The following is an 18,418-nucleotide window of genomic DNA, read 5'->3' as shown; positions in this document are numbered from 1 at the left end:
ACTCGATGGGCTGAATGGCCTCCATCTATGCCGCAAATTTCTTTATGACTCTATTTATTGGTTTAAAGCAAGAATCAAAATATTACCAAAATGTATGATTCAGAATTTCAGTTCAATGTGGGATTGTTGTGGTTAGTGAACTCTTACCAGCCTGTTTTGCTTGAGTGCTGACTGTAGGAATGCAACCACCTCTTCATTCCCAGCAGCCAAAGCCTGGAGGCAAAGGCAGAAACATTCATACAACTTAGCTTCACCCAACTAAAAAATGTGATTCATATCATGAAAGTGCCAAAAGCTATTTTTAAAACACCAGCTAATGAGTAATTCAGCTAAGAATGTCTAAGTATCATGTGTGCCTCATTTGGGAGGAATGTCAGCTTAGGATTTTTAATGTGGCTTTCCTGAGATTCTCACAAATACAGTTCAAAATTTTTGCTTACAACTTCCAGAGGATTTTGTCCATCGTAGCTGTATTGGTCCAAGTCCAACCCTGCAAGCTGCCAAGCCTGCAGTCCTTCCACATCACCGTTTGCAGCCATGCTGTGTACAACAAACAGTGTTTTATGTTTCTCTCACACAGAGACAGCGACAGAAGCAGTAAATATAGAAAGGGAGGTTCAGCTCATTTTTTTTAAACAAAAAGAAACACCCTGTTTGTATATATTCTGCAAAACTTCAAGTGTCATCCTCAGTCAACTTATAACCTATTGAACTTTACAGTAATTAAATTATCCACATTAAAGGTTCATACAAACATACTAATTAGGAGCAGAAGTAGGCCATTCATCATAACAACTGGGTGGAGAAAAGGCCTATCCCTTTTTTAAAATCATTTAAAGTTCATTATTTATTTTTAAAAAAGAGAATGGATCCTGCCCATATTAAAACAAACCCCCCAGAAACAGTAACATTTTACCTCACAGTATTCCCTTCTCCTTTATCCCCCATTTCAAATCAATTTTCATCCAGGCTTGAGATTATTCCTTTATCGTGCATCTTTTTCCTGCCAACAGGACAGACAAGTGGTCTGGTCCCACATCTCTCTGTCAATGCCACATTGTGAGCAGTCTGCAGTGACTCACCCCCACTTTTTATCCAACCTTCTGCTATGTGTGTACGCGTGGGGGGTGGGTGGAGAGGGAGATCATGGCCGTGTGTCTGTGCTGTACTGTATTCACAATGTGTGGATACAACAGCAAGTCTCAGTATTTGTCACAACATTTTCATTTTTACACAGAAAGGATGTTTACATTGTTCATACTCTTCACCTCTCATAACGTGCCCAATGGGAGATGAACATTTTGTTTACTATTATGAGCAATCACTACCCTTTCAACTTGACAAAGAAATAGTGGAAATCTATTGGCACAGTCCATTTTATGTGGGTACATAGTGTGCCACGCAATAATGGGAAATGGATGACCACCAAATCCCATTGGGTGAATGCCAAATTCTAAGCAGTAATTCCCCACAGAGAGGCAGGAAAATTGGAAAAGAAGTTAAAATGGGCTGCTCTCTTCTACTTCCTGGTGACTGGTTCACTTGTGCCATAGGAAGGTGTCTGAGAGGTCACCCACTGCCTCAATATACATATCTATCGACAAGCTGGATTACTACTTTAAAGCATGGAGCTGCATATAAAGAGCCACTTTGCTAGACCTTTTCCCCACCCAGTGCTAATATTCAACTTATCATTTTCTAGGTCATATTTTCAAAGTCAGTGAAACAATTGCTTGGAAAATGGAGCGATTCAGCAATTAAAGATGGCAAAAGAGATGGAAATGTATCCTGCAAAACAGCTTAAATATGGGCTCCAGTTACAATGGGGATGTTACACTACTAAAAACGCGTGCAATTTTCCAGCTTCAGATGTAAACACAGTGAAGTATTCAATGATAATAACTGACAATCCTTGGCACAAACCAGCTTTGAATTGATAAGTGGTACAATGTATATCAGTAATGGAAGAAATCACAAAGACGACAAAAAATCTGTACCCGCTGCATCCCATGCAATCTTAAATTATTGATTAAAAAAACTTGATTAGCCACCTTCCTGCATGTTGCCTACATGGCTGTGTAAGCCTGGACAAACAGTGAGCGTTCTCAAGTTAGTTGACTCATTGGGAGACATCATGATCAACCCAATTCTGTTCTCACGGAATATTAACATACACTCACTTGCCAGCAGGAGGGAACTGGAAAGTAATCAGGACTGGGAATCCTGGGTAATTTTCCCTTCCAGGCTGAGGCCATGAGGCCAACTGAAGAGCTCCTAAAGCTACCCCAGCTCAAAACAGTAAAGGGACCCATTCAGGGGGCTTTCTTGGTCTGTATGGGTCAGTAAACCAAGTGGTGCATTTATCTGCTAAGCCAATGACAGAGCTTAATATAGTGCACTTAAAATCAATTAAGTCAACTGAATAAGGCAATTGTACTTTTAATCACCGCACACAGCTGTTGCTACGGCGATTGGCTCATACAAATAAGCTTTTATGATATCTTCAGCCGTTCTCTGAATTATGTCAACCAAAAAAAAGATACAACAGTAGATAAAAATAACAAGCTCTTTAGTTTTGTAACATATTGCACATGACTGGGATTATCCAACTGGGAATTTATTGGATCCTATCCTGCTGCGATTTGTAACGTAAACATGGCAGGTTAAAGTTAATCTGCCTGATATCAGAAGCAAGTTTTAGAATTATGGCAGGGCCGGATCTCAACATCAAACATACCACAGATACATATTTGTATTGCAAGAATGAACCCATTAATTCAAAATACAGTTCATAAATGATAAAAAGTTGGGACAATCTGAGGAGTTTTCCAGAGGTAGATTGATTAGTAACTGTTGGTTTGCAATGAGTTTCTGAGTATCAACTCAATGTTTTAAACTGCTTTGATCAGACAGCCACTGTTATACTGTTGACTGACAAGGGTGTTGGGTGGGGGAAGCAGAGCTGGGTGCCAAAGTGTTCAAACAATGAAAATCAGAGGGAGATACTTAACCTCAACTACAGTAACCCATAATCTACAGCAGCACAGCCAAAAGCCACCAGACTGTGATTCAGTAACCACATGTAGCAGGGACCTGAACACAGCTACCATTCCCCAGAAGTAGTCTCCAGGGCCAGTGGCAACTCGCTTTGTATGGCTCACGCATCGTCGCCTTGTTCATGTATACTAGTTTATGGACATAATCAAAGAACGATTGCAATAGAAATGTATTAAAACCAGGATAACCAGTCTCCAGAATTGTTTGTAAAATTTAAGCCCAACATTTAAAAGGTCAGTTGTGCACGAGCTACAGTTATAGTGCAGACGATGTGAAACACTAACAACAAAGTATCTTTCTCAGGTGGTCTCAGTACTGATGCCAAACTGACAAATTCTGTGAAATCAGTGGTGTTATACTGTACATTCAGTGTCACTGTTGTGGAAGGTATTATACCACACAGGCACCAAATGCTGAGTACCAATGGAAGAAAGGACGGGATACAGGAAAAGTGTCTGTGTATAATTTTCAGTATCTTCATTTACAATTAAAACCAGTTGCTGCACTGAGGTAGGACTCAAAAACTCGTATTTGCCTAAATGATAGCCCTGATTGTAACCCAGAGTGGCAATTGGGCAGTGAGGAGCAAAACCCCTGATCGCCGTAACTTGAGGCCCAGTTGATTTTGCGCCCCCCACATTTCTGGTAATAGAATCACCAATATTAGGACTTTTATTGGCAATCCACCATATAAAAATACATATTTCAAATCACATTAAAAGTGCACAGATTAAGACAATTGCAACTCTGTGATTCCACACTACTACGCTGACCTGTGCAGAAACTAAAAATTAATTCTTTGCAACCCAGTTACACACGCAGGTACATGGGGCCTACCAGATTAGGAATGTAAATTATCTAAACCAGTAAATAAGGACATTTTTAAATTGTGCAACTTAAGAGGAATGATAAGATATGAAATTGTTGTTTACATAATAGACATTGGGCTCCTTTATTTAAGATGTCTAATATCTGTAGAATGTTGCTTTTGGTTTTAGAAGTAAAGTCCATTCTAATCCACATTGTGGGTTTTTTTGGATTTATTTGTCCCTAGTAACCATGCCGCTTTGTTTTTTTTTTGGAGCTTATGACTGCCTAAAGGACTGCTCAGCACTTGCATTTCTCTTCAACTGCTAGGTGACTGAGGTCACTGAGATCTAGCTCCTCTCTCAACTTTGGTGAGGATGAGGTAGCTGCAGTTGGCACCATATTGGGTTCCTACTTGATTCCGTGAACAGCTTCGGGGGGGAAATGGTGTATGTCCTGTTTTTCATAGTGAACAGTGGTGAATAGATCAATTTTGGTATTGTTATCGTGACTCATATAATCTTCCCTGAGGAATCAATGTCCTACTGAATTGTAAGAAATGCCACCAATCTTATGACACCAATCTTTAAGTTACAAGATTAATTTCTCTAAAAAATGCAGGAGAAATGCAGATGAAAGACTGTTTTGGAGTATCCCACTGGAATATACAATTTGTTAATCAGCCCGGATTACTGTTTAAAAGTTTCTGCAGTTCCGTCAAATGGAAATGAAACTTTCAGAAGTGTATACCTGGAGCCTCATTCCAGTTTTCTACACAGTAGCTCCACCTGCGCTATCGGCTGTCATGAAGAAAGCAGGTTGAACAAGAATGATGAATGACAGCAGACTGGTTCAGGAGGGTTTTATGACTTATGACTAAGCATCTACTCAAAGAGCCACTCCTTTGAAACTTAGAACAGGGAGGGACGGTTCCATTTCAAAGGTCAAAATTAAGACTTGATTATGATTTATAGATTTTCAACTCAGGACGCATATTAACCAAACATCATGGATCCTCCCTGACACATGGGCCAGAATTTTATGCCCTCCCTGGGAGCAGGTTAGAGGCGGGGTGTAAAATTGAGTGGGAGGTGGGGGGTGCCATTCCTGTCACCTACCCAACCCCGCTGCCACTTACCAGCCTCGGGGCAGGTGAAACAGCCAATTAGTTGCCACTTAATGGCCTCCTCCTGCCTCTGCTGGGTGTATTACCAGTGGTGGCTGGGCACTTCGCCAGCTGAGGAGGCTGCCTGGATGGCCTCTTGCTGGAGGGCTGGGACCCTCCTGATCGGGCACCCTGTGCCCCATGCAGCACCTCCCCCTGTCCTCAATTGACCCCCCACCCCCTTGCCAGGGCGCAGCCAATTATCCCCAGTGAGGCCCGAAACCTCATGCACCTCTTTCGGGGCTGGCGTCCCTCTTGTTCTTCTGGCTGGATGCAGTGCTAGCAGTGGCCACCGCTCCTGGTGGCGCTGCTGGGACTGAGGAGTTGCCAGCCCTCCAATTGGCCGGCAGTTCTTGGAGGCAGGATGTCCTGCCTCTGAGGGGTGGAAGCCCCGACCTAGGTCAATTAAGGGCCTGGGCCATGCAAAGTCACTGCACGGCTTCCAGGCCCAGCGGAGGTGGACTCACCCAGAACGCAAAATGCCAGCCTGATTTTAATTAATTTTTTTGTCAGATTATGTCAAGATTTCTTGCTACTTGGTTCAACAAGTTGCTCTTTGACCACCCCAACCCCTCCATGTTCACCCTAAGCAAAATGATAGAATGTAGATTTCCCATCCAATTTTTCAGTGGAACTATGGTGAGTGGGGAGGCAACCAAAAGATCACAAGACATTCTCTGGCACACAACTGCTATTTACACATCTCCTCAATTTCCCACAGGCACAGACCAGTGGCACAAAATGCATCCACCTATTTATGGGCAGGCATATTTTAAGCATATGCCAATGAGACGCATTTCTATCATGCGCATCACAGCAACACTAAATCATTGCAAAGGTTTGGCATCCAAAGTTTCTATGAGGTTTAATTTTTGAAACGAAAAAGCCTGTGCGTTCGCCCACAAAGCAGTTGACTGAAAAGGCTGGGGTACAAAATTTAAAAAAGATGTCTTCAGCACCACTTCAGAGGGAGGCTGCCTTGCAAGACTTTAATAGATCTCTGGGGCCAGTTGCAATTGTCCTCCACCTCAGTTACAGGCAGAATTCCTGGTGGAGGTCAGATAGCCCATCAAAATGATGTAAACAATAGAAGTTGGAAAACTGCCTCGGAGCAGGGAACATCTTTCTGTTGTCATGAAGACCCCCACCGGCCAAGAATGAGGCATATTAATTTTGTCACACGGACATTAATTTTAAACTGTTGCTAAAGTGGAAAGATGACTTAAAGAGATCAGCAGTGGCTGGCAAAAAAATTTTCATTCTAAGAGACAATCGCCTAAGAAAAGATAATGGGAACTGCTCATTGATTCAATTAACAGAGATTGGTCTGGGCAATGGTGATCCACGTCTTGGCGATGTAAGAAAGAGCACTATACCCGCACCCCCCCCAGCTATTGCCTCAAACTTTTCCCCTTTATTCTTTTTACTTTTTTTGTCTCCATCTGCGTGTGTGTTTATTGCTTATGCATGCTGGCATGGTCGCATTAACCGAATTAGAGTTTAAGATTAATAAACTTCCACCTTTCTTGTTTAAATCTAAGAAAACCTGTCTGACTGATTTCTTTGCCTTGCAATTGGAAAGCAGTGAACAAGGATTCACTGAGGGGGGAGCTAAAAACATAGTGTTTTTAAAATTAAACCCGCGAAAGGTTAAACTAGGCAAAGGCTGAGAGGGAACTCTAAGATCCCTTTCTCACCTGGTCATAATACTTGTAAGAGGCAGGTCCATTGCATACATGTTCCAATCTTATTTTCAAGCTGACTAGTCATGAACCTTTCTCGAACTAAGTCAAATACCCATTTCAGGCATCTCCAATTATTCAGCTGATTAAAGCAGTGAGCAATTGAACTGTACTGGTCAGGAAGCTTCCATATTCAATCCGTAGTAGCCAGTCCTGGGGTGGGGGAGTGGTCCAGCAGGGGTCAGCAGCTGATCACAGTATTTTTGGGGAGCCAGCAGCAGCACTCTTGTTCCTCTTGCTCCCTCAAAAATATTTCCTTAGTAGCCACCAGCCTTTCCGTTTAAGTTTGCTAGTTAGGCCGTTCACCACCTGGTACAAATTGGCAGTAGGTGCTCAGTGCACACTCCATCCATTTGTACTTGAAAATTACAAATCAGAATCCGAAGATCAGAACATGGCCTTGATTTGCATATTTAAGATGCCTTGTTCTCATTCTGCTTTCCACTTGCAGGTCCTCCTGTAAGCTGCATCCGGTGAGCTTTAGAAACCTATGAGACGGCTGAGGTGCTCCCTTGTCCAATTCTCAGGTGAGAAACAAGCAGGTGACAGTTGACAATCCTCCCCATACTTGTCCCCAAACCCCCAACCCACCCCATATATTCTTAGAAAAGTCGGGCAGATCAACCGCTCTTTGACAATAAAAATGACATTAGCCATTTGATGTGAAAGTAACTGCCATAATAGACAATAATCCACTGTGGTAAAGGACTGCACTCCATGTCCCCTACTGAGGTTAAGGTCGAGATTGAGAACTCGTGAAGAATTGAATGGAGTAAAAGCAGCACAGTAATGTTCTAAAACACAGTTATTAATGTAGCTGTGAATGGTGGTGGACAATTAAACAACTAACTGGAGGAGGTGGCTCCACATTTATCCTCATCCTCTATGTTGGGGGAGCCCAGCACATCAGTGCGAAAGATAAGGCTGAAGCATTTGCAACAATCTTCAGCCAGAAGTGCAGAGTTGATGATCCATCTCAGCCTCCTCCTGAAGTCCCCAGCATCACAGATGCCAGACTTCAGCCAATTGATTCACTCCGCGTGATATCAAGAAACAACTGAAGGCACTGGATACTGCAAAGGCTATGGGCCCTGACAACATTCCGACAATAGTACTGAAGACCTATGCTCCAGAACTAGCCATGCCCCTAGCCAAGCTGTTCCAGTACACCGACAACACTGGCATCTAACCGGCAATGTGAAAAATTGCCCAGGTATGTCCTGTACACAAAAAGCAGGACAAGTCCAACCCGGCCAATTACCACCCCATCAGTATACTCTCAATCATCAGTAAAGCGATGGAAGGTGTCATGCGATGGAAGGTGTCATTGACAGTGCTATCAAGCGGCATTTGCTTAGCTATAACCTGCTCAGTGACGCTCAGTTTGGGTTCCGCTAGGGCCACTCAGCTCCTGACCTCATTACAGCCTTGATTCAAACATGGACAAAAGAGCTGAACTCGAGGTGAGTTGAGAGTGACTGCCCTTGACATCAAGGCAGCATTTGACCGAGTATGGCATCAGGGAGCCCCAGCAAAACTGGATTCAATTGGAATCAAGGGGAAAATTCTCCGCTGATTGGAGTCATACCGAGTACAAAGGAAGGTGATTGTGGTTGTTGGAGGTCAATCATCTCAGCTCCAGGACATCACTGCAGGAGTTCCTGAGGGTAGTGTCCTAAGTCCAACCATCTTCAGCTGCTTCATCGATGATCTTCCATCAATCATAAGGTCAGAAATGGGGATGTGTGCTGATGACTGCACAATGTTCATCATTCACGACTCCTCTGAAGCAGCTGTGTAGAAATGCAGCAAGACCTGGACAATATCCTGACAATTGGGCTGATAAGTGAGCAAGTAACATTCGCACCACACAAGTGCCAGGCAATGACCATCTCCAACAAGAGACAATCTAACGATCTTCCTTTGACATTCAATGGCATTACCATCGCTGAATGCCCCACTATCAACATTCTGGGGGGGGTTTACCATTGACCAGAAACTGAACTGGAGTACCCATATAAATACTGTGGCTACAAGATCAGGTCAGAGGCGAGGAATCCTGCGGCGATTAACTCACCTCCTGACTCCCCAAAGCCTGTCCACCATCTACAAGGCACAAGTCAGGAGTGTGATGGAATACTCTCCACTTGCCTGGATGGGTGCAGCTCCAACAACACTCAAGAAGCTCGACACCATCCAGGACAAAGCAGCCTACTTGATTGGCACCCCATCTACAAACATTCACTCCCTCCACCACCAATGCACAGTGGCAGCAGTGTGTACCATCTACAAGATGCACTGCAGCAGTGCACCAAGGCTCCTTAAACAAACCTGCGACCTCGACCACCTAGAAGGACAAGGATGACAAATGCATGGGAAGACCACCACCTGCAAGTTCACCCCCAAACCACACACCATCCTGACTTGGAACTATATCACTGTTCCTTCACTGTCGCTGGGTCAAAATCCTGGAACTCCCTTCCTAACAGTACTGTGGGTGTACCCACCCCACGTGGACTGCAGTGGTTCAAGAAGGTAGCTCAACATCACCTTCTCAAGGGCAATTAGGGATGCGTAATAAACGCTGGCCTAGCCAGTGATGCCCACATCCCATGAATGAGTAAAACAAAAACCAAAGCGAAGTGATTACAAATGTGTATAGAACGTCAATTATACCTGTACCTGAAGCGTCAGCAATTTGCCCTTTAAATTCTGGTCTGGTGGTGGGGGAGGGGAAAAATAATTATTCACCTTATAGGAATTATAGATTACTCTTCCACTTAAGTAGGTTGGACGTCACAGTGGCGCAGTGGTTAGCACTGCAGCTTCACAGCTCCAGCGACCCGGGTTGAGTTCTGAGTACTGCCTGTGCAGAGTTTGCAAGTTCTCCCTGCGACTGTGTGGGTTTTCTCCGGGTGCTCCGGTTTCCTCCCACAGCCAAAGACTTGCAGGTTGATAGGTAAATTGCCCCTAGTGTAGGTAGGAGAATGGTAGGGATGTGGTAGGGAATATGGGATTAATGTAGGATTAGTATAAATGGGTGGTTGTTGGTTGGCACAGACTTGGTGGGCCGAAGGGCCTGTTTCAGTGCTGTATCTCTAATGAAATAATGAAATGTTACCAGTGTTCCTTTGTTAATTAATACTATAAGGAAACAATGGCTTGCCTCAATGTCATCAAATGGAAAAAGAACAAAATTGCCTCCTTTTAGAGGGACACAAAACCAGTTATATCTTAATTAATATTGTTCACACTATCACAATCTCCTGTTCTGGCAGTGCCCACCGGGGGGCACTGCTTTCTGTGAACAATGTATGTGAATCTGTCGTCACACGGCATATGAGAAATTTTACCTGCACAAGTCAGTTCCCACATCTACAAGCTCGTTGTTTGCAAAATGGGCACCAGTCTGCCGCAATAACTTGATGACCTCAGTGTGCCTGCGGAAGGAAAATAGAGTCACTGTAGCAACTGAGAAGCAAAACATCTAAAAAAGTACAGCAGAACCGATTCTTTATTAACATGAAACATCAGAACTGCTAGGGACAGTAAGTTGTTCTCATTCAGTGAGGGCTGTCATCACAGGATTAAAAATCTATTATACTTAACTTCCCTTTCACAGGAGAATTGTATCTTGACACTTTAATGTATAAATTTTAAATTGTTGCGCCTGTTTTATGGGCCTAAAGCTGCCGCACTGATAACCAAGTTAGAAGTGCAGAGACTCATGTCTGGTCTGCATGGTAGTTTGGGTCACTGTTAAATTGGTCGGGGTCCTTTTCTTTTAAGGCAGCCATTTTCTGGTTTCTGCTCTCCCAACACCTGAAATGAGCACAGGCCTGACTTCAATACTGAATTGAAGCTCCTGTACTCATTTCAGATCTGGACTACCGAATTTGTTTTCCCAATCAGCACTTGCAATATGCAAGCTCCAGTCAGTATTTCAGGGTATCAAACTGCCCACCTAGTGGTCTTCTTTTTTCTTTGGCCTCCTTATCTCGAGAGACAATGGGTAAGCGCCTGGAAGTGGTCAGTGGTGTGTGGATCAGCGCCTGGAGTGGCTATAAAGGCCAATTTTAGAGTGACAGGCTCTTCCACAGGTGCTGCAGAAAAATTTGTTTGTCGGGGCTGTTACACAGTTGGCTCTCCCCTTGCGCTTCTGTCTTTTTTCCTGCCAACTGCTAAGTCTCTTCGACTCGCCACACTTTAGCCCCGCCTTTATGGCTGCCCGCCAGCTCTGGCGAACGCTGGCAACTGACTCCCACGACTTGTGATCAATGTCACAGGACTTCATGTCGTGTTTGCAGACGTTTTTAAAGCGGAGACATGGACGGCCGGTGGGTCTGATACCAGTGGCGAGCTCGCTGTACAGTGTGTCTTTGGGAATCCTGCCATCTTCCATGCGGCTCACGTGGCCAAGCCATCTCAAGTGCTGCTGACTCAGTAGTGTGTATAAGCTGGGGATGTTGGCCGCCTCGAGGACTTCTGTGTTGGAGATACGGTCCTGCCACCTGATGCCAAGTATTCTCCGAAGGCAGCGAAGATGGAATGAATTGAGTCGTCGCTCTTGGCTGGCATATGTTGTCCAGGCCTCGCTGCCGTAGAGCAAGGTACTGAGGACACAGGCCTGATACACTCGGACCTTTGTGTTCCGTGTCAGTGCGCCATTTTCCCACATTCTCTTGGCCAGTCTGGACATAGCAGTGGAAGCCTTACCCATGCGCTTGTTGATTTCTGCATCTAGAGACAGGTTACTGGTGATAGTTGAGCCTAGGTAGGTGAACTCTTGAACCACTTCCAGAGCGTGGTCGCCAATATTGATGGATGGAGCATTTCTGACGTCCTGTCCCATGATGTTCGTTTTCTTGAGGCTGATGGTTAGGCCAAATTCATTGCAGGCAGCCGCAAACCTGTCGATGAGACTCTGCAGGCACTCTTCAGTGTGAGATGTTAAAGCAGCATCGTCAGCAAAGAGGAGTTCTCTGATGAGGACTTTCCGTACTTTGGACTTCGCTCTTAGACGGGCAAGGTTGAACAACCTGCCCCCTGATCTTGTGTGGAGGAAAATTCCTTCTTCAGAGGATTTGAAAGCATGTGAAAGCAGCAGGGAGAAGAAAATCCCAAAAAGTGTGGGTGCGAGAACACAGCCCTGTTTCACACCACTCAGGATAGGAAAGGGCTCTGATGAGGAGCCACCATGTTGAATTGTGCCTTTCATATTGTCATGGAATGAGGTGATGATACTTAGTAGCTTTGGTGGACATCCGATCCTTTCTAGTAGTCTGAAGAGACCACGTCTGCTGACGAGGTCAAAGGCTTTGGTGAGATCAATGAAAGCAATGTAGAGGGGCATCTGTTGTTCACGGCATTTCTCCTGTATCTGACGAAGGAAGAACAGCATGTCAATGGTCGATCTCTCTGCACGAAAGCCACACTGTGTCTCAGGGTAGACGCGCTCGGCCAGCTTCTGGAGCTGGTATATATAAAGCACACAATACAGCATATCTGTGCGTAACTGTTTTACCACAACCCTGTATATACTGATGAGGACTTTTCACTTGACAAACTGGGCTGTAGGACAAAAACTAATCTATATTCACAATAATATAAAGTTGAGGATTGCTTTAAGAGATTAAAGGATAATGGTTAAACTAATTGGACTGGAATTCACAGGCAAACAGTAGATTACAATTCACACAACTGACAATGTGAATATGGATGAACCTCCGCATTGTTTCGCAAAGAAAGCAAGAACTTGCATTTGTATAGCACTTTTCACCACTTCAGGATGTCCCAAAGCATTTTAGAGTCAAGGAATTACTTTGAATTGTAATTACTGTTGTGATGTAGCAAAATGCAGCAATTTGTGCAGAGCAAGGTTTCTACAAATAGCAATGAGATAAACGACCAATGAAGCCATTTTAGTGATGCTATGGTTTTGTGAACAAAGTGATTCCTGACAACGCTGGCCAGCGCCGACGTCATCAGGCTGCGCCGCGGTGCGCACATGCGCAGACGGTCTCCTGCTCTCTGCGCATGCGCTGCGTTCCGGCTTGCCAGGACCAGTTTGCGCATGCGCTGGTGACGTTATCGCGTTACGTCGTCTTCCTCGGGCAGCGCGCCAGGTTGGCCTCTGTGCATGCGCTTCATGCAACGCCACCGGATATTCACGCATGCGTCAATCTTCCGATATTCACGCATGCGTCAAAGCTTCGGCGCGAGTTTTTGAAAGTGGAGGAGGAGAGGTTTCGTCGGGCATTTTCTCACATTTTATCTTAATTATTTAGTCGTTTTGGAGATTTGCTTCATTTTTATTAGACAGAGGAGATTGTTCCAAGGTAAGTTGCTCTGAAAACATTTCCATTGTCTGGGGCACTGCATGTGCTCCAGTCCCTGTTGTAAGTTGCTGTGTGCAGGCAGTACATGTGCTGCAGTGCAGCGAACAACCTTCCATCTAAACGGTCACTTTCGTTTTTGTAACGTTTCAATGGAGTGCATTCTGTATTTCTTATCTCTTCTCCTGTATCCCGTGTGGTCCCTTAATAGCCTTTCTGAACATACGCCTGCCTGTTCACAGCTCCACTTCCCCCACCTGCGGTACCCTCTCCTTGCTGTTCAGTTACACAGTCACCTGTTCCTGCACCCATCCGAGCAGTGCACATGGACACACAGCCACCTCATGCCGTGTCCAGTGGTAGCACAAACGTGAATACTCTTGCTGCGTACACAACTGGTGAGGTGGGAGTGCAGCCACACCATTCTCCATCCTCAGTGTTGCTTGAAGGCAAAGGTAGGTAAGAGTGAAAGAAATGGAAGGTGATGCTGATAGTAGTAGGCAGGATTAAACGGGAGCGTATGGGAAGGCGCAGGAGTAGCATAACCACTAGCAGGGAACAGCTGGGCTAAATGGCCTGCTTTATGTTCATAGTCCAAAAGAAATGTGCTTCTTTTTCCAGCACCCTCACATCATTCATGTTTTCCCCGAGAGCAGCATTGAACTATCACGAGATAGGGGCAGTTACATCATCCTGACTCCTACAGCTGAGGTGGGTACGAAGTGATTCATTGGCGGTGTTATCAGTACATGCCTTTGCTGCAGAGCATAAAGCACGCACAACAGTAATTTCATTGGAGGGAGGGAAGCTCTGACACTCCTGTTCTTTCCTTATTTCTTTTCATGTAAAACGTGCCCTTGAGAAAACAATCCTTGAGACTTAAGGACGGCATTCAAGCAAAGGAGGCAGTGCAGGAGAGGACGCAAGGATGTGCTGATTCCTGCATCTGAGGTGGGTAATAAGTGCTTCATTGGCGACGTTATCAATTGGTGCCTTCACTGCAGAACTTAAAAAGGTGTGCACAACAGTAATTTCAGTGGATGGAGGGAGGGAAGCTCTGACTCTGATTTGCTTTATTTCTTTTCATGTAAAACATGCCGTCGAGAAAACAATCCTTGAGACTTAAGGTCAGCATTCAAGCAACGAAGGCAACTAGATCATGCTGCGGAGCTTATCACAATGTGGAAAGGAACATTGCATTTCTGGATGAATTGGGAGTGCACATTGGGATGCGCTTGGGGAACATTCATCAAGAATAGACTGAGCTCAGACTCTTGTGACTTTGCCTTCTTCACATGGACAATACAGTAGTGGAATAGAGAGCCAAGCGTTCATTCACCACAAGGCTCTCCAGGAACAATCTCTTTAGCTGTGCATAGCAGAGACTCGGCCTGTCTGTCTCACGGGAATGCTGGACACAACACTCATGTATCCATGCACAGCAGTTCCTCAGATGCTTAATGAACTTAATAAAACTTCTCAATAATTAAAACCAGAATTGTTGAGGTTTTGTTTTGGACGCTATTTCCCCGACTTTGCAACTGCACTTCAGATATTCAACTGTGATGGAGGGGTGGAGGTAGGGGGGTAGAGGGAGGGGTGGGTGAAGAGGGGGAGGTGAAGAGGGAGAGGGGGAATGGGTGGGGAGAGCGGGGAGGGGTGGGGAGAGGGAGCATGCAAACGGCAGGGACCAGACAGTTGCAATGCCTGAAGTACTGTTAAGAAGTAGGGGAGAAAGCAACTGGATAGGGGAGAAAGCAACTGGAGGGAATGGCTGAATGGAGGGGGCCGGAAGCGAGAGGCTGTAGAGAGCCGCAGGGAGCGAGCGGCCGAAGACCTTGGTGTCGCCGGGTGCAGGGACTGGCCGGTAAGTCTTTTGCTGTTGTGTTTATGGCGCATGCACAGAAAAAGGCGCTCCGCTGCTCCCCCCCCAACTCTCCCCCACCGCCGCCGCCCTCCCCTCCCACCACTCTCCCCCACTGCCGCCCTCCCCCCGCTCTCCCCCACCCTCTCCTCCCCCAGTTCTCCACCCCCCTCCCTCCCCCTTTCTCCCTCCCCCAGCTCTCTCCCACTGCGCCGCCGCTGCTCTCCCCGGCCCGCTCCACTCTCTCACTCCGGCCATTGTATGCTGCCACGTGTTTGTTAGGTTGCCTCTGTGTGATTCTTTGAGCAGCGCCATCTTTAGTCCTGGCAGCCGCTACAGTTGCAAGCTGTGACGTTTAAGTGGCACATGCTGTATTTGCGCATGTGCCAAAACAGCGCCACCTACCGATAGCATTGTCAACAAATGCAGTCTTTTGTGAAAGGGAAATCATGTTGAACCAATTTATTGGAGTTCTTTGAAGAAGTAACATGTGCTGTGGATAAAGGGGATGTAGTGTACTTAGATTTCCAGAAGGAATTTGATAAGGTGCCACATCAAAGGTTATTGCAGAAAATAAAAACCCATGGTATAGGGGTAACACAATGGCGCAGTGGTTAGCACTGCAGCTTCACAGCTCCAGCGACCCGGGTTCGATTCTGGGTACTTCCTCTGCGGAGTTTGCACGTTCTCCCTGTGACCGCGTGGGTTTTTGCCGGGTGCTCCGGTTTCCTCCCACAGCCAAAGACTAGCAGGTTGATAGGCAAATTGGCAATTATAAATTGCCCCTAGTATAGGTAGGGGAATTGAGGGGATGTGGTAGGAATATGGGATTAATGTAGGATTAGTATAAATGCGTGGTTGATGGTCAGCACAGACTTGGTGGGCTGAAGGGCCTGTTTCAGTGCTGTATCTATAAAATAAACAAACATTTTGGCATGGATAGAAGGTTGGCTAGCTAACAGGAAACAGAGAGTAGACATAAATGGGTCATTTTCGGGTTGGCAAGATGTAATGAGTGGTGTGCCACAGGGATCAGTGCTGATCCATTACAATTTATATAACAGAGTGATTCTTGACAATGCAGCCGGCCGCTGACATCATTAGACTGTACCAAGCTGCGCACATGCGCAAACAGGCTCCTGCTCTCTGCGCATGCGCTGCGTTCCGGATTGCCAGGACTAGTTGGCGCATGTGCAGATGACTTCATTGTGTTACGCGGCGAGAGAGTGGGGGGGGGGGGGGCAGAGCGTCCGAAGACCTTAGGGCAACGGATGTGCTCTCCTCCCCTCCGCCACCCCACTCTCTCCCCCCCACCGCCCATTCTGGCCATTGTGTGCTGCCATGTGTTTACTTTGTCTTTGTGTGATTATTTGAGCAGCGCCATCTTTAGTCCTGGCGGTTGCCTGAACATCGCAGACTATGACCTTGTAGTGGCACAGGCTGCATTTGCGCATGTGACACAGCAGCCCCACCGAGCAGTTGCATTGTCAGCCTTTATATAAATGACCTTGGATGAAGGGACTGAAGCTTTGGTACTAAAAGAGTGAGTGAGTGAGTGAGTGAGTGAGTGAGTGAGTGAGTGAGTGAGTGAGTGAGTGAGTGAGTGAGTGAGTGAGTGAGTGAGTGAGTGAGTGAGTGAGTGAGTGAGTGAGTGAGTGAGTGAGTGAGTGAGTGAGTGAGTGAGTGAGTGAGTGAGTGAGTGAGTGAGTGAGTGAGTGAGTGAGTGAGTGAGTGAGTGAGTGAGTGAGTGAGTGAGTGAGTGGGTGAGTGAGTGAGTGAGTGAGTGAGTGAGTGGGTGGGTGAGTGGGTGGGTGGGTGGGTGGGTGGGTGGGTGGGTGGGTGGGTGGGTGGGTGGGTGGGTGGGTGGGTGGGTGAGTGAGTGAGTGAGTGAGTGAGTGAGTGAGTGAGTGAGTGAGTGAGTGAGTGAGTGAGTGAGTGAGTGAGTGAGTGTGAGTGAGTGAGTGAGTGAGTGAGTGAGTGAGTGAGTGAGTGAGTGAGTGAGTGAGTGAGTGAGTGAGTGAGTGAGTGAGTGAGTGAGTGAGTGAGTGAGTGAGTGAGTGAGTGAGTGAGTGAGTGAGTGAGTGAGTGAGTGAGTGAGTGAGTGAGTGAGTGAGTGAGTGAGTGAGTGAGTGAGTGAGTGAGTGAGTGAGTGAGTGAGTGAGTGAGTGAGGTGAGAGTTTTGGGAGGGGGTGCATGTGTGCACGCATATGGGGATGGGGGTGGGGGGGGCAAGGGAGAGGGTTGGTTGGAAAGCAGAAAACCTCTTCCCAAAAAGCTATTGAGGCTAGATCATTGGAAAATTTTAAAACTGAGATTTTTGTCAAGCAAGGATACTAAGGGTTATGGAACCAAAGGCAGGTAGATGGAATTAAGATACAGATCAGCTGTCATCTAATTAAATGGCAGAACAGGCTCAAATGGCCTGAAAAATGGCCTCTTCCTATTAATATGTTGCCATCTTTCACAGGTGGTTTCTGGGAAAGTTCCTGGACTATCCCAGGATTTCAACTCATTCCACCATATAAAGCCTCACCAGTACTGTTGTCAGCTGAGAGCTGGTGAGTTCTGTTGAAGACTGTGGGCAGGCCCCAGAGGCTCTGAGACAAGGGTGATCAAATCAAGGAGATTCATTCCCATGCTTGCAAATATCAAAGGGGGATAAATTGGATAGCCCCCGAAAACAGACACAGGGATCATAATGTGTGATTATCCCGCACCTATAGATTGCAGCTTCATGCTGCCTGCTCATTTGAATATCTCCGTGTCCAGTCTGCACTAACCGTGCTGTTCATTGACTGAACACACCAGCAGGGTGCCAATATTACGAGGAGCTAGCACCACTCAATTTTGCTGAGAACATTGAGGATGATGGTATGTTCCTGCCATATGCCCCTTCCAAAATCCCACCTCACCCTCATCCTGCTACCTGGCATGATGTGCAAGCTTCTGATGGTGTGACCATGGACCCTTTTGCTTTCCAATCGACTCCCCTTCCCTCACTCCAATCTTCCCCTTCTGATTTACTGCTTTCAGGTACCCAAGAACTGCTGCTTGTCCAGCCATGGCAAACTCAGAAGGAAGAGTGAGTGCAACACTGTTGCTTTGATGAAGAAGCCCTGTCAATTGACCTGACACTTGCAGCCATCAGCTCAGATACTGGCCAGCATGCACCTTCGCAATAGTTTAGAGTCAGGATTTGGACATGCTGAGTCACAGGGAACGCGTGGGCTGCAGCTGGGTTAGAGGAAAGGAGAACACGTGGGGCAGCTCCTTGGACAGCGAGGTCACGCATGAGTTCTGCTTCAGAGAACCAGGATGAAGACTTCCGGGGGTGGCAGACAGGAGAACGCTGATCAGATCAGCATGCACACCGAGATGCTTGGTGCATTGGCAGGCTTGCCAGATAGCCTCCTGTCACTGTCAAGGAGCATGGAAGAGTCCAGCTCCA

General features: G+C 46.2%; 1 protein-coding gene across 3 annotated transcripts in view; it reads right to left on the bottom strand.

Moving 5' to 3' along the window:
* The window catches only part of aspg (asparaginase homolog (S. cerevisiae)), a 100,608-nt gene that overhangs the window by 9,349 nt on the left and 72,841 nt on the right, over window positions 1-18,418 (bottom strand). For 2 of the 3 annotated variants that reach the window (XM_068039019.1, XM_068039020.1), the window contains exons 13-15: window positions 10,125-10,211; window positions 441-540; window positions 148-213 (exon numbers count right to left, since the gene is read on the bottom strand). In XM_068039019.1, the coding sequence (XP_067895120.1) occupies window positions 148-213; window positions 441-540; window positions 10,125-10,211 (253 nt within the window). The remainder of the gene's footprint in view (window positions 1-147; window positions 214-440; window positions 541-10,124; window positions 10,212-18,418) is intronic. The other variant, XM_068039021.1, reaches the window with a different exon arrangement.

Source organism: Heterodontus francisci, chromosome 9 (genome assembly GCF_036365525.1).
Source record: "Heterodontus francisci isolate sHetFra1 chromosome 9, sHetFra1.hap1, whole genome shotgun sequence".
Classification (NCBI taxonomy): Eukaryota; Metazoa; Chordata; class Chondrichthyes; order Heterodontiformes; family Heterodontidae; genus Heterodontus; species Heterodontus francisci.
This window is presented reverse-complemented; position numbering and strand designations above follow the sequence as displayed.